At 41.6% G+C, this 27,264-nt stretch overlaps 1 protein-coding gene across 3 annotated transcripts; it reads right to left on the bottom strand.

Moving 5' to 3' along the window:
- Positions 1-207: 207 nt before the first annotated feature.
- PPM1F (protein phosphatase, Mg2+/Mn2+ dependent 1F) lies at positions 208-26,211 on the bottom strand. Of its 3 annotated transcripts, XM_066562094.1 has the most exons (8): positions 26,036-26,211; positions 16,466-16,599; positions 12,756-12,955; positions 11,486-11,674; positions 10,220-10,363; positions 9,223-9,316; positions 7,637-8,038; positions 208-4,072 (listed from the first exon to the last, which is right to left on the bottom strand). In XM_066562094.1, exons 1-7 carry the CDS (start codon positions 26,209-26,211, stop codon positions 7,665-7,667), a joined length of 1,311 nt encoding a protein of 436 aa, XP_066418191.1. In that variant the 3' UTR covers positions 208-4,072; positions 7,637-7,664. The 3 variants fall into 3 exon arrangements, with proteins under 3 accessions (XP_066418191.1, XP_066418190.1, XP_066418192.1); XM_066562093.1 differs by having other exon boundaries at positions 208-8,038; XM_066562095.1 differs by having other exon boundaries at positions 208-8,038; positions 16,466-16,596.
- Between the last annotated feature and the right edge of the window lie 1,053 nt (positions 26,212-27,264).

Below are 27,264 nucleotides of genomic sequence, written 5' to 3'. Positions count from 1 at the left end.
AAGCACACTGTGCAATCCCAAGGATTGCTTCCTTCTAGTGCTGCCACTGCTCTCTTTTCTCAGAAAAGCCCTATGGAGAAAGGTAACGTGGTGAGACAGGGTAACCACTCAAAGATGTGCACCATGACCTACATGAAAAAAGTTACAACATGAGGCACCTGAAATATTAGAATGAAATAGATCTTTAAGAAAAGAAACAAACAGTGCTTTGAGTCACTATACTTTATTAATACTTCAGAACCATCAGATCCTACAGTGGCAAGTTCTTATCCCCACCTGTTTCCAATCACTGTTTTGAAACAACTTCTTGCAATATGCAAATAGATACATGAGGCACTGTGTGAATACAAAAGTGACAGTACAAAAAATTCCCAACAATTAAACCTCATGCAATACATACATATATAAAAAATATGGTAATGTAGCATACAACACACAAGCACTATTAGAACAATCCATGTAAATGAATGTACAATATGCATAGCATTTAATGATCAATGACAACAGGTTTTCAACTTGTGCATAAAACCAGTCAGCTTAAATAAGAGTTTTAAGAGACTAGATAACTGGTTAAGCCACAGCTTATAAAACCTGCTGTACTGCAGCTTTTCTGCTCAGGGTCACAAGTGCAGATTAGCATATAAAATAAATAAGGACTATGATTCTACAAAACTAGGCTAACAGCTCCTATTTCAAAGTCACTGGCCCTCTTACTTCCATTCAAGGTTCATCAGCCAACACAGTGGCAAGAAATGTGCCTAAAGCAACAGCTCTGCTCTTGTACTGTTTTAATACTGATAAGAAGATATATTTTAAGTCAGCAGGAGTAGTTACAGAGTCTGACTTACCACTCCTCAAGCACGGGCGTTACAGCACGGGCAGGCCCTGAAGAGTGGCACTGGCTGAGAGGTGGCTGAGCTGGGGCTGTGCTGCTGCTCCCACCCTGCTCAGCTGGGCTGGGACAGAGAGCTGCAGAGGGCAAGGAAGGCAGAAAGCTTTTCCCCCACTCTCAACAGTGCAAATGTTTGAAAACACAAACTATCTGCAGGAATAAGGAAAGACAGACAAGAACGTTTCTGAACTCCTGTAATCAGGGTGAGAGCTATTGTTACCTGAAATAAGCTTAAGTATTCCTATGAAGTAAAATACAAATCTCAGGATTTTCTTCTTACATATCCAATACTGGTCCATGCCAAAGCAACAGTTATTGTAGTCTCTTATCTTCCTAGCTGACATGGTTCTTTTTACACTCTTGGTGTTGCAGGCCTCCACAGATTGGACCAAATTCACTATGGACACAGATGAAGTGAAAATTACAAAGTGGCAACTAAACTGACTTAACAGCCAACAGATTATTTAGCCTAAAAAGCAGCATTTTGTGGAGGGAGAGGGTGACAATGTAAAAGGACATAAAAGATAGAGAAAAAGAAAATTGGGAATAAAATAGGGAGGACACAGAGCAGAACTGACTTTCAGAAGAGGAAGTTCAAAGTAATTAAAGTCATTAAGTTAAAGGAACTTAAAGTTAAAAACTTTATACTGGACTTTTTTTTGTCAGTATAAAGTTTTGACCCCAAATAAAAAAAAATCTTGCTATTATTAAATACACTAAAGAAAAAAAAAAGTGGGGAAAACAGACAAAGAAAGAAGCATTAATCATGCAATATTCAGCCAAATGCCTTTTCACAAAGGTTTCACCCTGGTTTCCTAGCTATTATCTCTTTATCCTTAGACATCCAAAAAGAAGCATCATTGCTTTGATAAAAGGATAAATAGCTCCTGGCAGGAATGATGGTCACACATTCCAACTCCATTTGCCAAAGCAACAAACCTTTTACCTGCCTAATGTATGGTCTTGAAAGGGATAAATAACTTCAAGGAGTGATCCACTTGATCAGGAAGGACCAATGACATTCCCTTGCATGGAAATCCAAAACCATTTAATCAGTAATAATTTCAGTATTTGATATATCAATATCTCCTGGAAATTAGTAATCAGACTTAATAGTTGAGAGAAAATTCCATAATCAGGATCTAGCATGTCAGAAAGCCTAGATATATTTAACTTTCTAAGGAACTGAATGTATCTTGTCTCTTCAACCAAAAGGCACATAATAAGACATAAAACTCTGACTGAGAGGAGTTTGTTATCAAAATAAAGCAGACATCACAACACAGCCAAATTCATTTGCTTGAAACAGTGGTTTTCAGCCGACAGTGCACTGCCAACACTTCTAGGCTGCTTTTTTTTTATTCTATTGTTTGCATTCCAAGAAGCTTGAAAACATTTCTTATCCTATTGATTTTGTCCTCTCCTACTTAACAAAAGCTGCATCTTGCTAAATTTTCTATGTGGTCAACACAGCTGTCCCTTGTTTATCTTTGTGTGCATGAGCAGCAGCGTGTGCAGCTTGGAACATGCATTAAACCAGGGACACAGAAGAGTGTTCAGGTCTGATGGGTCACACCAAAATAAAGGTTTATGTGATTCTCTGGAAGATGTTGGTTTCCTGTTCCATGCAGAGATAAGGTTCTCTGTCACAAGACCCTACCAGCTCCTTTTAAGGCATTACTTTAACAAGTGTCTATGACAGATACATGTTCAGAAGTGCAGTCACTCCTTCAAGTCCCCATTTGTTTACTTCTCAGCTGACATGACTTATATAAATAAAAATAACTTTAAATTAAATAAAATCCAACCAAAACACATGCAGAAAGTGTCTGGGTTAGCTTTTAAGGGCTGTCAATGCTAAAAAACAAATACTCCACAGGGTTGGCTGGTTGAGTGGCTCGATTTAGTAACACAGAGAGGACCAGCCTCTTGGTTTTGATGCTGTTTGAAAGGTTTTGATGAGCTTGGCAGAAACCCCCTGGTTTCCAGTACTACTCAAATGCAACCAGAGCTGCTATAAATTTGTGTTTAGGGAGAGTATACAACTTCATGTAGATTGGGCAGTTTCGTGTTCATTTGAAAGCTCATTTTTCTCCTTCCCCAATCCTTCCTGGGTGGCATTTTGTTCATCAGATGATGAACATTTGCTCCTCAAAAAGGGGAAATCAACCATTTTTTCCTAGTAGGAATCTGTCTGAAGGCACAGGCCCAATTGCAAAAGGGACAGTAATAGAACTAAGCATGGAAATTTAATTCAGGCTTAACCAGAGCTAAATTATACATGAATCATCTGCAATCTGCTCTGTTGTGGCTAACATCCCCCCACCTGCTCCCTAAAGCATTTGCTTGATACTTCAGTACTGTAAGATTCGAAACAGACAATGGCTGGTGCTACACATCCAGTACCTGCATCCACAAGAATACAAATAATTTAACCAACAGAGTCAAATTTGCACTAAGAGTAGAGCTGGAATATTAACTTAGATTTTACTGTCTATGCCCTTTATGGATGGACGGTATTTGCTGGTTACCTTTTTTGCAAGGCCATTTACAAATACCATTTACAAAAGTTCTTAGCCACTTGTTTTGGAAACACCTTTTTTAGGTTAGCCTTTAGATGTTGGTTTCTTGGGTTTTTTTTTTTTTTGCCTGAGAGGGAAGCTTCAACCCCAAATAACTGATTTAAGCTATCAACTCAACACATGTTTTCCAGTGTAGACAGCCAACTTCTCTCCAGAATTCAGAAAACAAGAGAAGGACTTTTCCCAACATCCAACAAAAAAGGAAATTTTAGTGGCTCCTCATGACAGAAGATTAATGGCACTGGAAATGCTTTTTAAAAGAGCAGTATCACATCTGACTTTGAATGGAGATAAGTGTCTATTAAATGCTATTAAAGTCATCACAGTGATTAACACTACTCAGCTGCCAGCATTGCTGTAACCACTCGGTGCCCAATTACTCATCCTGCAGGGCTCACCAGCCCCCCCACTCATGAACATACTCCAGGTTTACTCACAGCAGCATTTTGCACAGTGACCAGGAACTGCAGAGGCTGGCTGCTCCCTCTGAGCACAGGAGGATGCTTGGAAAAATCCATTTAGGAGCATTAGCTGCCATGGTAGTGTTGAGGGGTCACAGAAAGTCACCTTGGACACTTTAGTGCTATTCCTTCTTTGGCTGTTTGAAGACAAGAGTTAGCACAGCTGAGCTCTGCCTTTTTAATGGGTGTGTTTCTAATTCTTCAAGCACTGGTATTTCGCTCTAAAGAACTGACATTTGTAGCTCTATTTTCCAGCCCACTTCCTTTTTAAAATAGGCATTAATAATACTTAAATACATTCCTGTCTCTCTCTTTCACTCCTCCATCACTCAGAGGGTGGATTTTACTTAATCTCTCTCTGTTCTAAGAATTTTCCTGTGTTTCTATCATCCGTATTCTCAGAAAAAAAAAAGCCAAAATGAACCCCCCAAACAAATGTTATTTGCAAAACTTTCATCTTGTCTCTGTCAGACCCAGAATATTCACTGTCTTAGGTGTGGCTTGGAAGGAGAGGATGGGGAAAGGAAGGGAAGGTAGAAGCATGAATTACCCATAAGCAAAAGAGATGCTGCATACCCACTAAGCAGAAGAACTGAAGTCAGTTTCCAGCCAAACAACAAAAGAATTTCAGTGTGCTCTGTTTTAAAATTTCAGGCTCCTCTAAAGAGCAATTTTTTCTTCTACTGAGTGCTAAAATGCACTCAGCAGACATTCATTTGGGGTCTAGTAAGACGTGAAAATTATTGAACATTTGTCTTCAATACTTCAGCTAATTTCTACAGCTTCCCCCAAACCGTATTTGGAGTTTCCCTGTAGATGACACATCAGGAATTACTTATTCTAGCTATGGGATACAAACTGCCTTTTTTGACCCATTACAATTTCTGTTGACCTGACCAGACTTTTTAAAGCTAATAAGAAGTATCTGAAAATGAGAGAAATACTTTTAATCCATGCTGAAATCTCTCTGATTTCTCAAAGACTGTTCCTATTCATTTACATCTCAAAGAAATGAAGCACTATGTCAGTCAGAATGAATGCAAATGTAAGGGAACAGCTTCTAAGAATGCAGAATTTCTTCCCTAGAGCATTGCTTCAGAATTAGATTTTATGATTGCCACAGACAGCTTTTTAAAGGCCCACTTCACTTAGCTCCCATAAAACAGAAATTATCAAATTTGAAACAAAAACCTATATTCTCACATAGCTGCAAGCATCCATCAAAAGACTTGGGACTTTCTTTCCTCTGTAATGCAAATCTGCCCAGAAAAGGTTGAAAAAAATCACCATTACAAAGAGTTTGGCTTGTTCAATCCCTTTCACCTTGAGGAAATTTGGCAAATTTCAGAAACTAAACCATATCATGAACTTACCAATATTTCACACCTTCCTTCATAACTACAATAATTTTCCCCTCTCCTGATAACCCTCAGATAGCCATCAATTCTGCATGATTCTTACTCTATTAATAACAGAACTATTTCAAAGACACCAAGAGGCACTAGTGGTCATCAGGACTTAGCATGGAATTGAATATCTGGCTAGAAGTCAAAGGCAGAGGAGTTGATAAAGCCAAGGAGGTTACTGAACAAGCCTAAGGGCTCCCTTAACAGAAGAAGGCTCACTAAAAACACTGATGCCCACCCACCAGGCTGCCGTAATGGAAATCCTTCCCCATACATTTTAAGACACCAAAATGTAGGGTGGAAAACTGCTTACAGCCTTCTCAGCAGAAAAGCCCCTGTGTCAAAACAAGGCAGTTGCTGTGTGAGCTGTGGTGCAGTGAGAGAGGAGGTCACTGAGGAGTTCCTACGTTAAAAACTGTAGGATCGTCCTCAGTCATTCCAGCAAAACCCTTGGGGTCACTGCACCATCCCACATCAGCAAAGGATCCAGAGACTGGGGACACAGACAGTGCTGCTCTGTTCTTCCTCTGAGCCATTCAGCTCTTCTGCCTCAGCTTCCTCCCCAAGCAACATTAATGCTCACCATATTTTAATCAATAGGGCTGACATATTGCAATGACATGTGCTTCTAAATGTGGCATACATTCTTGCTGCCAGATGCAAAACACTTCTTGTTTAGACACTGAAATTAATAACAAATTTACCATTGAGCCTTTAGATCTTGTTGAGTCCTGCTGGCCAGGCAAGACAAAACACAACCACAGGCTCTAGCACGTCATGAATGGAGCAGTTGTGCAAACACCCTCACATATTCATTACACTTCTTTCATCCTCTGAGCTTCACAGTTCTTAGAAAGTTATTCTGACCCAAAAGGTTCATGAAGTGTGGCCAAATTAACCTTCCATTAGGAAAAAAAATTTGTTACTAAACTGTTTCTAGTTTGTGTTACTAAATTTTTTGTGAAGGCCAGAAGTTACTTTTTAAATGAAATAATTACTCAGATTGTTACTTTATGATTAAACCTCTAGAGCATTCTGCACAGGGCAGGGAGTAAGTCACAGCAAAGCTTTTACTACAAACCACAAGATTTGGCAACAATGAAAGATGTTTTCTTGAAACCTAGTTACCACTAAATAATTTGCAAACTGAAACATTTAAGTGCATCAATGAAAACAAAAAATCACATTAAAAAAATTAGGAACTGGCTCACCAGACTATGATAGGCAGCCAGAAATCCTTGGGTGAAATATTTAAGGCACTTGAGGGTAGTCAGTTTTTTTACACCAGGTAATAAAGACAGAGCCACTTGAAAATTCCAGTTTAAATAAAAACCACAACAAAATAAAGTAACACTGCAAAACATTCCTCAAATGTAAAGTTCAGAAAATTAACAAATAAACACAAGAAAAATAAATTCCTCCTTTGTTATTGTACACAAAATAGTGGCAGGAAGAGGAGATTTACCTGCTTGAGCACACAAACTGTAAAGATCTCTCTCAAATACCACAAGAGGGGTCTTTTCAGGTTGCCAAATAGCCAATAAGCATGTTTGTTAGGGAGAAATAATTCAGTGCAGTTAAATATCAGATTCCAGTTTATAAACCAGCGCATCCCAGAAAGCAGTTGATTTTCTATCATTTTCCCTGGGATATTTCTAGCTAGTTTTCCTGCTTTTCTGGAGCATCCAGTTTTATTTTCTCCTCTCCATACACACGAATGTTAAATGTTTGTGTTTGAATAAAGAGGCCACATCATTCTTGTACTATCTTTGGTACAAACCATAAGCACCTTACACAGCACACTGGAGTCAGCCAGTCCCTGCACCCCAATTCTGTTCCTACAGAACACACACAGGAAGAAGCTTTTCTGTGGTGGGGACAGCTTCTCCCCTCCACCTTCCAAAGTAACATCACAGTTAAGTACAACATACAGTGCTCTTTTAAAGCACTAATTCAAATTTTCACTCAGAATTCATGAAATGCATATTCTCATCCATTAGCTTATACCTATTATGGTTTCTTACCCTTCCAGGACAGAGGGCTATGACCAACAGCCCTGGGACACACTTCAGTGTCTGCTCCCAGAGATGAAACAGCTGTACAAATCTCCACGTCCGCTCAGTGTTTTTTCAGGGGAGGGGGGAGAAAAGGGAGAAGGGAAAGACAAATGGGAACTCAGTAAAAGGGCTCTTGCCTTTCTGTTCCACATTTGTCCATTTGTCTTTTTTCCTGATACATTGTGCCCACTGTATTAGAGGCTTCTTCATTGGAAAACAGCTCCTTACGTGAACTTACTTGAACCTTCTGGACTAAACAGATTCTGTCACTGTGCGGCTGCTGCCTCACAGCTGAGGAAGGTAAAGGGTGAGCTCTGAGCATCATCATCAGCCCTAGGGCTCTTAGAGTCTCTGAGACAGTCTGCCAGGATGTCCTGAGGATCCCTCAAGAAGACCACCAGCACAGTGATGTTGTCACTGGATCCATTCTCCTTGGCAGCAGCCACCAGTCTCTCTGCTGCTTTGAGCCCCACTCCTTTGGTCTGCATCAAATGATCCAGCACCAAGTCTACAACCTCATGGGGCTTGATGGCATCAAAGAATCCATCACAGGCAAGGAGCAGGTAATCTTCTGAGCCAGTCAGCTCAAAGGAATCTCCATCTGCATCACCAGAGACATAGGGCTTCTGGCAGATGTCACCTGAGACAAACATACAAAGCAAAGGCTTGATTACTTCAGATGTAAACAGGTCCTTCTTTACCCACCCATTGCTTTTACCATCCTCAAGGATGGCCAGATCATGTTCCAGAGGTACCTGATGCAGAATGAGAGTAGTTAAAAGCCATGAAATAAGCACAAAGACTTTTTCTTCTTTAAGGATGCTTGGAACCTACCTAAATCTGGTGGGTTTCTAAGGAGTTACTTTAATTTAAAAATTAAAAGCAACCCCTTAGAAAGTAAAAATTAAAGTAACTCCTTAGAAACCCCCCTAATTTTGCAGGGAAAATAAGGAATTTATTCCTAAGTTTTTTCTCTCAGAAATATATTTGTGCAAGGAGATAGTCAGGCCTTCATTTTGCAGATGTGCCTCCTGTACAGCCTTCAGAATGCCATGAAAATAAAATTTTTCTCAGCTATCCAGACATACATCACAATGCCCTAAGAATCTGCTCATTGTGTTCAGCTTATCTGTTTTGTATGGGCATACTTACCAAACATGGGTTGCTACTGATCCAAATAGCATTATACAAATTCCATACTAATCTGCTCCCATTCATACTTTACATTTATCTGTATTGCTCAGGGTTTTTTTTCTCTTTCTGCCCTAATTGGCAATTAGCAAAGTAAGCTTGTTTAATAAGATTGTGAGAATACTACAATTAAAATGCCCTAAATTGCTGGATATTGAAGGAGAATGCAGTGATTTGACTTAAGCAGAAAGATCCACAGTCAGGAGAAAGATACATTCATATTAAAGTGGACAAAACCCCCTCACAATTCAGACATTTGAGCAGATAAAAAAGGCTAGACAAACATTTATTGCTTCCTCCACTTTTACAAATTAAATGCTGCATATTTGTTAAACTACTGTAAAACATTACAGTACTTTAGACATTTATAGGAAGCAAGATCTTAGTAGTAGAAAAAAAATAGGACTATCATGGCTAGTATGCAAAATAAAACATTTTATTCTCATGGTAAAACCAATAAGCTGATGTAGCTGCAAGGCATGTAAGTCCTTGCCTTATGGGAAAGACAGTAAGGGGTTTACTATTTGTTTAATGCTGAACAAGACACCATTTACAGTAAACACAGTCTCAGGAGGTGTGTTTCAATCAAATTTAATCCAAAGTTTACAGATTCTGATCTGTACAGAATCTCACCAATTGCTCTGGAAACAGCCAAGGTACCATTGACCCGCCAGCAGTCCATGTAGGTTACACAGCCACCCAGAGTCTCAATCCTTGCTCTCTCATCCTGAAAAACAGTGGAATACATTTTGTTTGCTGCTCCAGTTTGTGTATTTCTACAATGAATATAGCAAACACACATATCAGAATCTAGCACAGAAACAGGCACATAGGATTACTGGAAAAAAGCCATTACTTTCCATCCCTCCTATGGCTTGTCCACAGAAAAGCAGAATTCTCAGGTTTTTATATCATCACATGCTTTCTCATATGGATGAATAAATTTTCCTGCCACTTCTTCCCATTCCATACAGCAGCTGGGTGAATATATAAATGTTCAGAATGAAATACATGATAACTAAGCTAAGTAACAATAGTCTTTGCCTTGATACTCATTTAACTACTCAGTTGTTACAAATATTCATGCAGTGAAGGCAAAGGGTCATGCAATGCTAGCTAAACTTGCAAAGTCCCCATCCAATTTCATGGAATAAAATATCTGGCTATGAAAATAGATAGGAAATGCAATACACTTTAAGCCAGTTAGGCCAATAGATCAGCATTAGCTTTTCACTGACAGTACTGCATATAACGAAAGATTTGCACCATTGTTAATATTTTAAACTGCTATTATTCTCAAATTACTAAGATATTCTGTAACAGGCAGATTTAAATTCCCACAAAAAGCCTGTGAAAGTCTTCAATTCCTGCAAATTTTGAGTAGTCTAAGCAGGAACTGAAGTCAGGACTATCAGTACCATTCATTAGTACTTCCAAGCAGGTAAGGTGTAAGGATCACCTTGTCAAGACACAGGAGTGGACACAAAACAAGAAATCATTAATCCCATGCATCCTATGCAGTATATGTAATTAGGTAAAGCACCAAACACTTAAAAAGGCTTGACTCCAAAAGGTTTCAGGAGAGAATCTGACATCACACACTTAAGAGGAAAAAACAAGTCAGACTTACTTCTCTTTCTGGTTTGTGAGGTTCCATTAATGTCACAGCTTTCCCTTGCTGCACCAGCATCACCTGAGAGTCCCCCAGCCATGCTATGTGTAGTTTGCTCCCTACAATCAATGCAGACACACCTGTTGTGCCACTCCGCAGCTTCTACAGAAGGAAAACGGGTATGAATACTCAACAAGCCCCACTAGGATATATGGCAATATTGAAAACTTAGACTTGATCACACTAAATGCAGCAGATTAGACCTGCTAATCCTAAATCAGGTACTTGAAAAAAAAGGGTACAAGACAGTAGAGAGGTGTGAAATAAACTGTTTATAAAGATATTTTCTAATATGCAGATGATAAATACTGTCTCTTATGTTCTTCCTTCTCTTGCTATTAATTCCAAAGCTGATCTAGGAGACTAAGAGCTCTGTTGTTTAAAACAGACATGCAGAAAAGCAAAAGGAGCTGAATTTCAGTAGAATGAGTATTTCACAAACAAACACGTCTCTCCAATCCCTTTCACATTCTCCACCCTAGCAACTACAGATACCTTGCTCCACACAGATCTCCTTATCCTTGAGTATTTAAATGAGAATGTCAACAGAGGGAAAACATCTAACTGTCCTAGATTCCCTGAAAAGATGAGTGAGAGTCAGACCTTATGAAATGCTAGTCCCTCTTTCGTACCTCATAGACAGAAATAAAGATATTGACAATGAGTACTTCCACAGCAGTGCTATAGTAAGAGTTCTCAAACAGTGTAATGTGGTTTTGAAGAAAGAATGTTCATTGGACCAACTAAATTCAAAGTTTAATCAATAAGTTTAATGAACTGAGGAGTCTGATTTAAATCATAGAACACATTTTTCACTTACAATCACCAGTGACACTAGTGAGGGACACGAAAGAGGAAGATAGCAACCATATTATCTGGAAGAAAGAAATCTCTTTTCCAGGTAAGAGGTAAGACAGCAGAACATCTAGAGGCTTCCTGGTTTAGACAAGAAGGCACCAGTATTCTCTCAAATAATTGATATGTCAGAATCATTTAAATCACTTTAGCACTTCTTTTCAATTACTCATCTTGAACTCCCAAGCACTGGTTTTCCTCAAAATAAGAAATAATTTGATCAAAGACAATCTTTACATGTAGCATAATTTCATAAAGAAGCCAGTGATTGAAATAAACTGTATTGTCAGAATCTTCTGGATAATACCACATTGTCCAACAGTTCTCAGTGTTATTTAAAAACAATGGAATTAATCTGTACCCACTCACCTCTCTTTTGGCTTTGAAAAGAAACATTTCATCTGTCTTCTGGAAAGAGCATTTCAAAGCTTCACCTGGATTCTTAACAATCTCTTCATGTAACCCAACATTGACATGTAAGTGTGTTGCTGAGTAATTGGCAGCATCCACTCCACCATGGCCATCGAACACCGCAAAGTAAGCACGATCAACATCATCCTTTGGCAGGGAGAGAGAGAGGAAGACATTCAAACCAAAATGGCTCAGACTGCTACCAACAAGCAAAGATTCTTTATTTTGGGCTTTCTTCCGTACAAATGACAATTCAAGTCCATTTACACAGGTACAAAATGGATAAAACGGGTACTTTGCAGGCCAATTACTTTTCTTTGTTTGCTGTTAGTCACTTAATGTCCTTAAGAATAACCTGGCATTGAAGGAGCAGACTGCTGCTTATATAGTTCTCCAGCAGTTCCATGAACTGCACTTGTGCAACTGCTCTTCTCCAGATCACAGAACGGTTTAGGTTGGAAGGACCTTACAGACCACCAAATTCCAGCCCCTCTGCCATGGGAAGGGACACCTTCCACTAGACCAGGTTGCTCCAAGCCTTTCTCTTGTAGCCCCTTTAAGCACTGGAAGTTGCTATAAGGTGTCCCCAGAGCCTTCTCTTCTCCAGTCTGAACAACCTCAGCTCTCAGCCTGCCTTCACAGCAGAGGTGCTCCAGCCCTCTGATAATCTTTGTGGCCTCCTTTGGACTCGCTCCAGCAGATTCTTCTCATTTTTATGAAGTGAGTCCCAGAGCTGGACACAGCTCTGCAGGTCTCACCAGAGCAGGGTAGAGGGGCAGGTTCCCCTCCCTCAGCCTGCTGCCTTCCCTGCTTTTGATGCAGCCCAGGACATATTTGGCTTTCTGGGCTGCAGGCACACATCACTGGGTCACATTGAGCTTCTCATCAACAAACACCCCCAAGTCCTGCTCCTCATGGCTGCTCTCAATCCATATATAAGTTGTGTCAGTCACAAGAACATTTTAACTCCAGCAACATAACACTAGGTGAACTTCCCATATCATAACTTATGACATGAATCCCAAAGTCACAAGATCCTCCCTGCATCACTTCTTTATCAGGGCAGTAGCTGGCCCCCAGCAATCTGAGTCACCAAGTCCTTGCTCCAATGCAGACACGACAAATAACTTATGGCAACAAATTCACAGACCATCCATCACCAGGGCCCTGTGCTTACAGCAATGCTGCAAAGCTGCCCAGCCAGCCCCCCCATTGTGTCCAGACTTACTGAGAGACCGAAGAGCTGATTGAACTCGGGCAGCAGCACGTGGCGATCCTCCATCTTGCGGCGCGCGTTGCGGATGGCGTGGATGGACACCAGCAGGAAACGCGCCAGGGGCCGCAGCGGCGGCAGCTGCTTCTGCCACTCGCAGCACACGTCCCGCAGCTTGTTAAAAAAGCAGCGCTGCAGCGAGTCCCCATCCAGCACTGCCAGCACAGAGGCAAAACAGTGAGTGCTCTGGCCCACCTTCCTACACTACTCCATCTTTTGGCCTGTCTTTCCTTCGAGTTTCTTTCCCTGTCCAGCACCCTGCCTTTACAGACTCTGCAAGAATTAAAATGAGGTCCTGAGAATAATGTGGAGAGAAAGTTGCAATGGAAAATAGTGTAAAATTAAGAATAACAGCAGCTTCTTTACTTGCTAGTTCTTTTTGAAAATAGAGGTTTATCAAGCAGGTGATTACATTACAAAAATCATAACAAAGACCCAAAAAAAAAAATCAGTCTAATATATTAGACATAAATGTTATTATTACGCAAGTAAAATCAGTAAAATTAAGTGGTAGGAGTTAATACATACTGAAAAATAAAAGGGAATCATCAAGTGGGCAGAAAAACTTTCAAGATGAGGTTGTTGTTGTCTTGGACACAAGGACTGAAAAAGCACTGGGCTGGCTTTGGGTCAGGTTATGTCCTACTGAACCACTTCCACTGAAACAACAAGGAAGTCTGAAAATGTTTGCTAAGGTCAATAGCTCAAATCATAGTTGAGCTGAACAGATTAGAATTTTAAGCTGTTATCTTTATCTTTGTAAATACTCATGGCTGTAGGAGCTGCAGGGACAGAACACTTCCGCTGCTCTCCAGCTTTGTCATTACAGAGCAGAACTGTAAACACTCATTGGGCATAGCGTGAAAAGCTCCAGCCAGACACTCAAATCCTTTTCTGGACAGATCCCAAAGATCAATTAATCCAAACTTGTTCATCAGACTGAATGGCTTGGTGCTTGGCATTGTGTCTAGCTTTGCAACACAGTATCCCTCCAAACAGGTAACAATTTAAAGTTTTGTTATTTGAACAGGAAAAACCTGCCTCAATGCTAAATCAACTAACTTCAAAACGCACTGAAAAGAACATTTATAGAGCAAAAATAATTTGCTGGTCACTACTGTATACTCTAAAGACTTACAGTGCATGAACTATCTTTCCTATATCTATTTTATCCTGACTCCTGCTAACACTGCTAGCATTAAAGCTTCCTCAGAATTCCTTTTTACAACTCCTGGTTCTCAAGCTTTTTTTCTGCAGCAACAGTAGCTGGCCAGCTTCAGATGCATCTGTGGGCCTGGAGAATTGAAAGCTTAAATTTAAACACACATCTTTGATGAGCAGCCACTACATACTAACCAAAATTACTTTTGATTTGCTTAATATGTAGGTGTTAATGGACAAGCTATAAAAACCTTTAGATATTAAATCATCCCAAACACAAAATAACTAAATAGGACAGCATCTCTGACAGCCTTGCCTACAGCTGTTAGCTTAGATATTTGTAAACATCTAGACTAATACTGACCAGAAGACACATATTGCTGTTTAAATAGTAAGCTTGTGACATCTGACAAAGAATTTAGTATCTTAACAGCAGAAATGCTTCTGCAGTGTACCATAAACAGTGGTACTCACACATGCACACATTTCCCCCCCGTTGCTTTTATATAATCACTTCTCTTTCATTCCAAGAATGCTTTTTTTGGCAGATTTATTACTGCAGTGCAGGAAGAGAGTCCATACTGTGCCGTAGCAGGAGGAACAGCTTTCCCTCAAGTTGTACAGTTAAAGTGATGTAATAGCAATTACAAGATGGGGAAAACAAGTACAGTCCAAGGGGGCAGAAAAATGAACATTTTTAAGGTAGCTGTTCCTTGCTGACTCAAGTACCTGAACAATGAGCCAATTTCCATCCTGTTTGATAGGGGAATGAATGGTCAGTAGAGATTTGGTCTAAATGGCAATGATGACAAGAACAAAGAAACAAAATAGACAGGAATATGGAAAATGGAAATCAAAGAAGGTTTCAACCATCAGAACAGGGAGGGCTCTGGGGCATTTGTCAACTAGGAATAGTGAGAGAGAATGTGAACTAGTTCAACGTGAAACTCATCCAAGGATTTTCCAACTTTGCCTGCACTATCTTAAAAGTAGACTCCAGCCCTATCTTTATGGCCTTCAGAGCAAAACATCAGCCTGAATATTCTGCAAATGTCCCCAGTATATAGTAACCAGAGACATCAAATGCTTGTAGCCAAGAAAACGTCCACGTCCTATCAAGTTCTTCATTACTCCTTGTTTCTAAACACTATTTCTTTATTTTTCAGATAGGTTTCATTTTGGTTTGTGGGCTCAAGATTTACAAAAGACACAGAACTACATATTACAATCCTAGGCTCACAAATGTATAGCAGTTCATGTCCTGTATTACTGCTATAGTTCACCTCAAAGATAATTCATGGGAGTCAATGAAGAGTCTGCAGCACAGTGACTGCAGGGTGCTCTGATAACAGTTTCCAACTGCTTTGTGCAAACCTACATAATTATCCTAGGTGAGTTACAATATGCTGCTTCTGACTTTCCTGTGGAGGCTGCAGTGACCTGGCCACACCAAATTCATACTTGCCAGCTTCTCCTCAAGGCAGAATCCTGCCCCAGGCCAGGGTAGCTGCAGTGAGTGAAAGCCACAAGCATTAGGGCAAAGGATGACATAGTGAGGGTGCAGCACGACTTAATTAACCAAGTTCCCCCTCCTGCCGTTTCAGACTTGGACGTGAATGCTGAAAGAAGCTTCTGGGAAGTGTCATATCCTGGCCACAGCACTGCTCCGTTTGGGGCACACTGAACTGCCTTTCAATCCGTCCCAGGGAAAGGGAAGGGTGAGTATTTCCTCTTGCAGAACAGACTGGTTTACCTAAGACATCTCTTCTCCATTTTTATCCTCTATTCTGCCTGCATCCTGCTCCGTTTAAATTCTTGGCACTGGGACTAAAGGTTTGGTGAAGTCTAATGTTAAACACTTCAGTACATAAATGCAGTAGGACCATCTGTTACACAAGGCACAAACCCAATACTCAGTCACCAAGGTCTGTTCTCTCTCCAGTTCACTCAGGAAAAAAATGCAGGCATCAGGTAGAAGACATGCAAAGCTCTTTTTCCCTCAGTATCTCACTTTTATAGGGGAGAGTGGGAAGAAGTCATTGATAAAGCCACAAACTATCGAGCAACTTGCCAAGAGAAAGATCTGGAGTTTCAGGATGTTTAAGATGTGGAGGAGCCAGAATCTGGTTGCCAAGACAAAAGCAAGATGGTTTATATGGAAGATTTGAAGGTGTTGGTCTGGCTGTACAACAACTGTGATGTCAATGTCAAAACATGGGAATAATAGGGTCACTCAGCCAAAGGGAAAAGGGCACACTCTTCCCTTTCAGAAAGCCAATGCACAGGATCAGTGAGGGCTCCTGACACTGTGTTTGCATGTTGCCCACAAAACCAGCACAGCTTCCTTTCATCCCACAGGTACACAGCAAAAGCAAATGAAGTCCCATTCACTGCTGCTTGCCAGGCAGCCTAACCAAATATATCTGGGAAACATTTCAAAACACTAAACTATTCTGAAAGACAGCCTCTGGGAAAACCACAGACAGAAGAAAAAGTATACTTACAGGTGACCCTTTCCTCATCTCCTTCTTCCTCTGTTTCCACATTTTGCAGCTTAAATTCAGTCAAGTCTTTTTGGAGAACTTCATCAACTGCAGCATGGATCAATGATGCTGCAAGAAGTGGTGAAACATCTCTGCTGGTAAGAAAAGGAAGGGAAAGCAAAATAGACTCCATTAGTTTAAACTGAGCTACAACCTCACAGTGTATGGCTGGTGACCTCAGACTTAGAAACCATTACACACAATAATACAAACTTCATTAGTAAACTAGTAGAGCAAACCATATGTTCAATATTTATTCACACAAATCTTTAGTAAGATCCTCAGTTAGACAACTGCTTTCTCAAGAATGTAAAGAGGAAGAAGCGTATGAATCATATTTTCAAACTGTTGCCTCACACTCCAGTCACAGATGGTACCTCTTTCTCTTGAGCTCTCAGATGGGAACTGCTACCTTCAATTCCAGCCTTTGAACACACACATTTTGTTTCTACTCACTACACAGCATTTCTTGCTTGCAGTCAACTATCTCACCACAGACAGCATCAAGATCTCATCATTGTGGTAGATGCAAATCTCTAAAAAGTTCCTTGGAACTCTCCCTCCCTTCACAAGAAAAGTCATGCTTAATGCTAACCTACAGCCCTTATCATTCAGTTTATTCTGACTGGAAGTTTTCCAAAGAAACCACCCAGGCAAAGAGTTGAGACTGGAGACTAGGATGAAAAGAGGCTCCAAGACTTGTTATTTAGACAAAGCTTTTAGGTAGGCATCTAGAACACAATAATGCTACATGGTCTGCTCACCATCTCCTGCTCACTCAATGCTTTATTCAAGCACACACTTGCTATAAGGTTTTTGAATCTGTAAACAAATAAGTTCCATCTAACTCCAAAAGGAGGCTACTATAAAATAACTCCTATATTCACTACAGCCTCATGGCAAGCACTAACAACTACAGTATACATACAAAACATGTTCCAGCCATTTTCTATGAGCACAATGAAGAATAAGCATCAACATCCATAAAAAGCCACTTTATCCATTGTTCATGGAGCGTTTGATTCCCACAAGGTGTTGAATTACCCAACCAAAGCAAATACCACATTAAGGTGCAAGTCAAGGACAAGACTTTGTTTTCCCAGGAAACATTTAGAAAGTTCTGCATGGAACTGGTTTGCTAGGGAGTATGAAATAGTGGAAGCATTTGGTCGGTGATGCTGCTCAGCGATGAGTGGTTTGTGTGTACAGAAGGGCAGGGAGGGGAAGGCTGCGGGGTTTTAGATCCCAGTGACAACAAGCTGAAATGCATTTTGCCATTGTGCTCCTGAAAGAGGGGCCTTGTCACATCCTCACAGCCATGTATGAGTACCTCCTGTGGCAGAAACAGAAAGCATTGTGTCAGTCAGCAGGCTCCAACACAGGCCTGCTTTATGCCATGCATTCTGTGGCGGTGACAGCCCAATTTAATGAGTTACTTCGGTACTTCAAATAGATGGCAACGTGTTTGCAGCTCTTTCAGTGCTAGCTGCAGTCATGCCACATCAAGGGAAAACAGAATGTGGCTTTTTATTTCTTTTTTAAGGCTGATATGTTTAGGGGAGTCAGTTCCTTTCCTAGCTCATTTAAAGTAACAATGCCTGCTTATAATGGCTCTGACACTGACAGACAATCTTTTAAAAGGTCAGGCAAGAAATATATCCAAAACAGATATGGCACCTCTGCCCTCCAAAATCCTTCTTCCTGTTGTTGTTCATGTAAGAGAAAAAGAAAGGACTATGAAAATCTAAGCCCCGCAAACAATGTCAGATGTGTTGTTGACACTGCTGAAAGTCAGAAGCTTTAGTCAAAGCACGTTTCAGCTCCAAGAATAGAGACAAGAAACATTAAGAAAATAGCAATGCATTTAGATGCACAGTGAGAGCCACAGCTTCAGACATCTTCAGAATTTCTCTGCTATACTGGAGGAAAAAAATCATATCTAGCCTGGGTTCACAGCTCAAGATCAGAAGAGGGCTTAATACTTTGATTTTAAATTTTGTACATTTCTGCTTTCCAGAATCCAGAATTGCTGAACTGGGTCCATAAAAAGCAGCTTAAACAAAAGGAAATCTACTAAGTGCTATAATGCACAAGTCATGTATAAATCTCTGCTTACAGGATGCCCATAACAAAGAGAAAATGTACAAGTTATGTCACATCCTTCAACTTTTTCCAGTTGCCACCCAGTTCCTAAAAAGGAAATTTTGTGATTCCTCAGTACAGATATGCTTCATTCAGCTTTGCTTCCTATGTATTTCCTCCCACTTGATAGTTCTGCAAATCTATAAGAAAGTGGTTGTTTATTGGGATTTTGTTATGCAGACAGCAACAACATCAAATAATTGATTCTGATACACTGAAAAAAGAAGTCTAAAAATTACCAAACCTATTTAGTTCAAACTCTGTTCTGAACAGAAGATATTTGTGATTACTTTATTAAATCTTCATCACAGCATTACCATATTGGCAAGACCGGTTTTCACTTGAGCTCAAGTAAGTGGAGCTCCAAGGAATAGCATCTTTCATTCAGGTTCAACATTTACCAGCTCTAAGTTCACCTTCTAAATCAGAGGCTTTAAGAGTTAACAAAATGTGTCATTAAAAAGGAGCAAGAACTGCTGCTTTAGTTGAGAGCTACAAGGTCTCACTTGGCTGGAGAGTATCTGGAAACAGCCACAGTACCTATGGCAACCAGTGCAAAAGTAACCCACTGCAATTACCATTGCAGACTTCAAACCTTTCCTGTAAGCAAAGAAGAATGTCACTTATTGTTAAAACCTTCCTTTCAAAGAAGCCCAAGACACCCCAGTGATGAGCTGACCCAAGCATAATTTAATCTCCATGAATCACAAGGAACACTGTAGCTGTTTCCTCAGTGGAAAACCAACTGTATTGGGAAGAAGAGGAAAGCTGCTGGGGTGTTACATGCACAGGATGCTACTTCAGGGGAATGTTTAGAAGAAACACGTTAGCCTCATTTCTCTGACACGCAACACCAAACACTCAGCCTCAGCACACACAGGCTAGTAGTAAACAGACCTTGAATTCCTTTGCTGCAGGCTATTTCTTTGCTAACATAAAGGGTGTGTTCTGACCACAATAAAAAATATTTTAAAAGAACTAAAGCATGTTGTAACAGTGCAGACGAGGCATCACAGCTTCACCAGCAGCTGAAGTCAGATCAACAGTGGCTGGAGCAGGGAGCTCGTCTCCTCCAGCTACTCACAGCAAAATACAAGATTTGTTTCAAAAACCTGAGTACAAATAAAAGAAGTAAGTTAAAGAGTAAAGCAATACTCATGCTAATAAAGATGACACTTAAATTTACATGCCACCCTCCTCCTTGAAAGATCCAGGACTACTGGACACACACAGTACTGGTAAATGGAGCTATGCAAAGCTCCATTGATACACATACCTCTGGGCCAAAATAAAGTTACCCACAGAAGTAGAACGCAATTATGATGTTTTGCATACTTTAGATTTGGCATAAATTATAGAACAGAACTTACTTCTCTTGTTCACCTTGTTTCTCTTCTGCAATACAATTTAGTTATCTATTTTTTTTTCATTTCAAAAGACCAGCTGTCACACCACCACAGCCACAGTGTACTCACGTACATCAGGTCAATCATAAGATGTTACTGACCCTTTTAGTACCAGTCTTCAGAAAGACAAACATCAAAATATATACATGTTCTTTTGGGAAGCAGAAACATAGTAAGATAGTTTCTCACTCATTTTTTATCTGGGTCATTAAATCTCCAGTATACTTGCAGCAAGTGGTGCAAACAAGTCACCAGTTCAAAGATGTTTCCACCTCTTCCCCTCCAGTTTAAGAGGTACATTCAGAAGTCTCTAGCAAAGAGTTTTTTGGGTAACAGAGAAGCATCCAGAGCATCAAAGGCACCACTAGACCTTGGCCAGAGCCTCAGCTACAACTACACTTTTTGTAAAGGCTAGAAAACAGCTGACAGACTTCCTGCAGTGCTCCATGCCCAGCCTACAATGGCTTTGAGCACTCAGTTGTGCAGCAGATGGCAGACCCCAAAAAGATGCTCCTGAGCACTGGGAGCTGAGAATTGAGCTCTGTGTCACCTTGGAGGGTGGTACACAGCCTCTCTAGGATATGCCAAACACTCCATGTTTACACAAAGCCTTCTGCATTTTTATGCCCCTATTTTGCAAGCAAAAGAATTCATGTTCCCCCCACTCCAAATACACACATTCTCCCACAGTACTGTCAGGAAATCTGTTTGTATAAAATAAAGCACAAGAGATTACCAGCTGTCTTGGCCAAGTATTGATCACTTACGTTTCAGATTTAAAAAAAAAAAAAGTGATTAATTTTGTTTCTAGACATTACTACCAAAGTCATGGCAACAAGGCAGCAGTGCTACTGCAGGCCAGTGCACCAGTGTGTAATCCTCTTTTCCTTTCAGGCTGTGCATACACACACATGTTGAGAACAAGTGTTTTATCTGAGAGCACGAGCTCTAGCATAAGTCAGCTGCAGCTGCCTTACATCTGAGGGAAGAGGAGCCTTATCTGCTCCATGGGCTCTGGAACAGAAGATCCCACAGAGCTCAGCTCTGGCACTGCAGGCTCAGGGTGTGTTTCTAGCACGTTGCAGCTCTATCAGCAGCGGGTTTAGTGCAGATCTGCAAATGGCAGCAGTTCTCCAGCAAGTGAAAGATCCTCTCACACTGCCAAAATAATAGCAGGTCACAAGTTTCCTCATAAACAAAAGCTGCTTGTATTCAGTATTTTCTCCCCAATCTGCTGCTTTTATTTCCCTTTTGCTTTTTATTCTTATAATCAACTACAGAATATTTCCACTCAAGCAGCTTTAAGCATTAGCATTTATTAGAGCAGTACCCAGAGTTCCCAGGGTGATGGTGGCCACAAAAGTACAAATATATATCCATTAAAGAGAGAACATCTGACATTCTACAATGCACAGGAAGTTGTTTCCTGTGCTAATGACATCAGGTCATTAAAGGAGATGAACAAGAGGGAAGCAAAACAAATACATAAACAATGCCACACACAGAATTTCCATCTCTTATGGTTACATGGAGCAGTTCTTCCTCAGCTTTTCTTATGAAACTACCAGAAGCAGCAGCTTTAGAATCCATCTGTTCAGGCCCTTCAGTCATTACTGAACAGTTTTTATACAAAATGTGCAGTGAAGAGTCACCTGCTACTTCCATTTTATTCTCAGCAGGAAGAAAAACCCCACAGCAGAACAGGAGAGGCTTAATTCCACAAAAGCCACTTTTCAATTAAACCCTAAACATGTTGTTTCAAAATTGAGTATTTATCCTCAAACAACAACAGAAAGGATGTTTCACACAGGTTATGAGAGCAAAATATGCAAACATGTTCCCAAGCAAGAAGTACCAGTGCATTACAACAAATTGTTCAAATTAAGAATAAGGAAGTAAGTTTTAGGGAATTTATTAAAAGCAGAGGTCACAGTAGAAATTAGTTTTCACCGAGGAAGAGACTAAATAGTATTTTAAGAAGAGACTGGGAAATCAGAAGCAAGATAAGATTTTCTTTTTCCCCTCCTCATACTTAAATCACATTAGACATCAAAATATCAGAATTGCTGAATTAACTACTCTAAAAGAAGGGAATACTAGAAATAAAGATACCAGGGCCACACCTTGGTGTGAGCACTACATTGTAGAGCACAAAGACACAAAACAGGATGCTGAGGCAACAGCAGATTGCTTGGGAGGGGGCAGAACAGGAAACCCAAGTCTCTCAACTGTTATTGTAGTAAATCTCCTCCAACAGGAAGGCTGCAGCAATTTCACATTGTTCTTTGGATATGTCACAGGATGGCCATACAAGTTTCAGCTCCTATCAAGGGGAAGATGAAATTTCTATATTTGGGGGTCTGACTTCATCTCATGCTCTGTTGCAGTGAAAGTCAGGAATATTTCAGGTGAATTTCTAAAGCTTGGGAAGTAACTAATGGTCACTTCATTCACATTCACCTATTTTCATAGGCTATCAGAACATAGCTATTACCCAAAAGTGTATGTTAACTGAACTTCTGCAAAACAAGATTACTTAAGCCTGCTCTGATTCTTCAAAATGTTGTGCATGTGTTTAGCTGCAATTAGCAGCAGGCAGTTCTTCCACTGATTTAAATGAACTATTCAAAGTAGAAATATCTGCAAAACTTTACCAGATTAGTGACTTAGGGACAAGGCATGCCAGAGAGCAAAATGGTTTGCTGTTTTAGCTGGTGTTTTACTGAGGTAGCTGCATTTGCAGAAATTTGTTAAAATAATTCATTTTAGATTAGGCCATTCAGGGATTGGCCTGACAAACCCAGCTGCTTCCATGTAAGAAGATGTGTGCAGCCTTGGAGAAGCAACAGCATTCAGAAACTCCTTGTTGGACCCAGTCAAAGTTGTTTCTTGGCCCATTCTCTTCTCAACAGAAATTCTGATCAGTAGTGGAGGAACAACGTTCCTCATTGCAAATCACAAAGGTTTGTGCCTCCAAGCAACTGGAAGAAGCTGAACATCACCATAGGTTGTCTCCTGAGCCAAGGATATTGCTGGGCCTTTATTGGCCATGGACCTTGATTGGCTTGGGCCCTTCTGGGCAAGACCCAAACACCTGTGCAGGTGTGAATGGAGTACCTGACAACACAGAAATGAAAAGCAGAACAGCAGGACTGAGTGTCAAACTTGCTTCCCAATAACACTTTGATCTACACAAAAATCCTTCATCAGTGCTAATCACCATGTAAAATACATTCTGCGATGCTGCAGTGTTAGAGAAATCTCACACTCAGGAAACAGATCAAGCAACAACACCAGAAGTCAGCAAGGTACATCCAATAACCCTTGAGAGTGTTAAACCTATGCAGAATAACACAGTGCTATTTCAGGGTGTGTTTTTCAGCGAGCTGCCCTCCCTGTGTTTGGGCTGCTGCCATGACAGCCTGCAGGTTGCTGGATCCCAACTACAGTGACCTCCTGCACAGTCGCTGATCTGGCCCCCCTCTGCATCTTCAACAACTTTTATACAAACATTTAAGTGTCTTCTAATGTCAGTCCTCACCCTTTTTTTTCCATTTCTTAAAATCTTTAACAGCCTTCTATCACTTATTTCCTTACTACTCCCTCATCTATTTTACTGAGGATTCACATCAACAGAAAAGTTTATTTAGCCTTCAAAGCTGTATTTTGAATTGATCCATTGTAGCAAACATGGGGGAAAAATGTAAAGGTGGCAACTTCTCACACAATCAGAGACTTCAGTTTTAGTTCCTAATTGCAGGGATTATAAGAAGGCCTGCAATTTCAAAACACAAGATTCCTGTCTTGGCCTTGGGCTGTATCAGTCTTCTCCACATGCAAGAACTTAGCCTACCCAACAGGAAAATGCAGCCTTTTTGCAACTGGAAAATGAGGTTTCTCTTTGTCTTAGGAGTCCAAACCTGAGCTATAATTCCGTAGGGATCCCTACATTTGACACTTCAGGTACACTACATTACACCCAAACTCATGGCTCCACCCAAACACAGAGCTGCCTGCAGCCAGCCACGAGAATTCATAAAAACACTTTTCTTATCTACTTCTGTTTTTCACAAACATTTTGTAAAAAGAAGAATAAGTAGATCACTGCACTTCAATTCTGCTTTACTTTCCTTAGCTCTCCTTCCCCCCCCTTTTTTTTTTTTAATTGCCAGCTCAGGACTTGGGGAGCTCCACAAGAGAGGCTGTGGAGCCAGAACTGGCTGCAGGGCAGGTATGTGAAAAATGAAGCTTCTGACACTGGCAGGCTTCTCTCTGTGTAAACACCAGGAGTGACAGGTGAGGTGAAAGCATTGCAAAACCAGCATTCCTCTTCTGCTTCCACTTGTTACTGTGCCCAATAGACAACAACAGAATGTCAGCAGACATGCAGCTCAGAAATACTGATTTTTAAAGCACTGCAGTTTGAGTAACACATCCCATAACTCTACAGCCTCATACCTTCCTCTCTAAATCAATATAAGAGAGCACCAGCCTGGCCCACGTGGCATACTGGGTGCCATGTGATAAGTATTTGTTCAAGATTGGCATTACCTTGTTCTTTAAAGCATTCACCCAGAAGCACCCTTGCACCACAGAGTTCAAAGATTCAAAGCACGTGATGAATTTGCAATCTCACTGTGGAACAAAACACAGCTGTGTTTTGTTCAAGAGCAATTTAGTCAAAGCACAACTAAAAAATGCAATGATTATCTGGGCCTTTTTAAACTACAGACTAAGAAATTGTATTTCTTTAGTATGCATTTTTCATCTTCAGATTTAGGCATACTATTTAAGGGATGAGTGATATTATGTCCATAATAATCTCTCTAATATGCAGGAATAACTTGATTTTAAAGACAAATTTCCAGAACAATTTAAATATCTAAAAACCACCTATACACTTTCAACAACAACAAAACCTATTTGGTGTTCATAAACTCAGTGGATGATAGTTTAAAAGGCAATTAATTCAAACCATGTTTACTATCTATCAAATTCCTCTAGTAACCAGGTAACGTTCAGCACATACCCGACCAGAACCAGTCTCCTCCACACCGCAGTACCTCAGCACTGATCACCACTCATGCTCTTTTAGACCATTCACAATCACTGCTCAGGTTAGTGAAGCAGATTGTGGTAGGAACTTTTTAACAGCTGGAGTGCACAGGCCCTACTGCCGAAGTGCATTAATAGAGGGGAATTGGTGGGAGATAACCTGTTCTTGATGAAGCACTAACTTGCCAAAATAAGTCATATCAAATTCTTAGCAGCATTGAAGACGAAGTCTAAGCTGTTCAGGATGAGGGTTATTAGGATGCAGTCAGGGGATGATAAAAGCATCACTGATGAGCAGCTGCGTGTTCCAGCAGTGGTGTGACTGCGCTCCTGAAGTTTTAAGAAAACATCAGCTTGAGAAACCCACACGAGCACGTCCCACTCGTGAGGGCTGGGGAGCTGAACAACCCTGGAGCTGGCTCGCCCCTTACCCCTGGCAGCCCTGCGAGGCACCTCAGGGACTGCCTCCCTCCCCGACCTCCGGCTGACCACTCGGGTGCCCTGAGGGACCTGAGCTCTCGCTGCTGCCACTCCAGCACCGGAACGGCCCCGTCGCGCCAACTGCGGGCTTGTAACTGACTCCGCACGGAGAGCGGGAGAGCAATAGCTTTGAAAAGCACACACAAACAATCCTATGAAGGCACAGGGCCGAAGGCCTATGGCCTCAATAGAAGCATGCTATCAACAGTCATCAAAAGTAATTCAGAAGGGGGAATAATAATAAATAAATCTCCAAACCTAAAATTCCCTGGAGACGCTAAGGGCTCTCCCCCGCCCCCGGCGGGCCCCGCGTCAGGAGGAAGCGCCTCCCGCGCCTGCACCTGCTGCGGCCTCGGTGCCGGGGCGGCCCCGCTCCCTCACAGCGGCCGCCGGCGGCGCCCCCGGTGCAGCCCAGCCGGAGTCCCTGCCCGCCCCACCGTCCCCTCACCTGCTGCCCAGGAGGCTCCTCGCTCGCTCGGCCAGCGCGCCCGGCACCTCGGCCCTGCTCAGGGCGCCGCTCCCCGCGGAGCTCCAAGGCAGCGGCTCCCCCGGGCCCAGCGGCGCCGGGAAGTCCCTCAGGAAGGAGCTGAGGGGAGCCGCGGACGGCTCCACTTCTAGCGCCATGGCGGCGCTGCCCGGCCGGGAGGGGCGGGCGGGGCGGGGCCGGGGCGAAGAGTGGTGCCGGCCCCTTTAAGGGACGCGCGGGGGCGGGCCCGAGTGGGGCGGGGCCGCAAACAATGCCTGGAATGCGGGGCGGGGCTCCCGGGGCCCGCGGCGAGAGGGACGGGCGGGACGAGAGAGTCTCGCCGCTTTCTGCCTGGAGCAGCTTGTGGTGCTCTCCTTTCACACACCCTCTGCCACCAGAGAAGGGCTGAAAACAGCAGAAAGGAGCACGAAGGTGTTCCCCAGGGTTCCTCTTCACTGAGCCCTCCCCGCGCTCAGCACTCATGGAATCCTAGAATAACCTCAGTTGGAAGGGATCATCAGGATCACCTCAAAAATCTCACCATATGCCTGACAGCATTGTACACCCCTCCTATGGCTTTCCCTCCAAACCCTTCTCCACCCTCGTAGCTCTCCTTTGGATGCTTTCTAATAGCTTAATGTATTTTTTACATTGTGATGCCCAAAAAGTGAGTACTGACCCAGGTGAGTGGCTTTTCTATCCTAAAATACTTACTCTACATTAGATTATGAAGAATTACACACCCTGACAAACCAGACATGGAGAGACATGCAAATGGGAAGGGTGCAAATAGATTTTACAAGCAAAGGTTTGTCTGCAAATAACCAAAGTAAAAGCCATGCTTGGAGGAAGAGGAAAGCATTCCCACCCAGCTGGGAAGCCATGGAAAATGACCAATGACAGGTTTCCCACAGTTCCAGGATCATCTCCAAGCATTACAGAAATCCCAGCCAGCAGCAGCAGCCAGCTTGGCACACAGGTATGTTCAGAGCAGCTCCTGGTGTACAAACCAGGCTACAGCTAAGAGCACTTGAACAACTGAATCAGTACAAGCACCCTGGAAGCTGTTGTACTTTATGCCAAGACCTATGACTCTGAGGCACCACATCAACTTGATTTTTAAAACAATGGCATAGTTCCCCTGAAAAGAAGCTATTTGCTCCAGCCTGCTTTTACCAGAAAGAACTAAAAAGAATTACAGAAAAAGAAAC

This window comes from Molothrus aeneus, chromosome 18 (genome assembly GCF_037042795.1).
Source record: "Molothrus aeneus isolate 106 chromosome 18, BPBGC_Maene_1.0, whole genome shotgun sequence".
In the NCBI taxonomy this organism is placed as follows: Eukaryota; Metazoa; Chordata; class Aves; order Passeriformes; family Icteridae; genus Molothrus; species Molothrus aeneus.
Note: the sequence above shows the minus strand (reverse complement) of the source record. Positions and strands in the feature narration are given on the sequence as shown.

Bases quoted from the DNA above. Each gene is read 5' to 3' on its own strand.
- PPM1F (XM_066562093.1), bottom strand. From the start codon at position 26,211: ATGGCGCTAGAAGTGGAGCCGTCCGCGGCTCCCCTCAGCTCCTTCCTG. The intron at 12,956-16,465 runs GTAAGTATACTT...CTGTGCTGGCAG, and splicing joins AGATGAGGAAAGGGTCACCT to TGCTGGATGGGGACTCGCTG. The intron at 10,364-11,485 runs GTGAGTGGGTAC...TTCCTTCTGTAG, and splicing joins TTTTCAAAGCCAAAAGAGAG to AAGCTGCGGAGTGGCACAAC.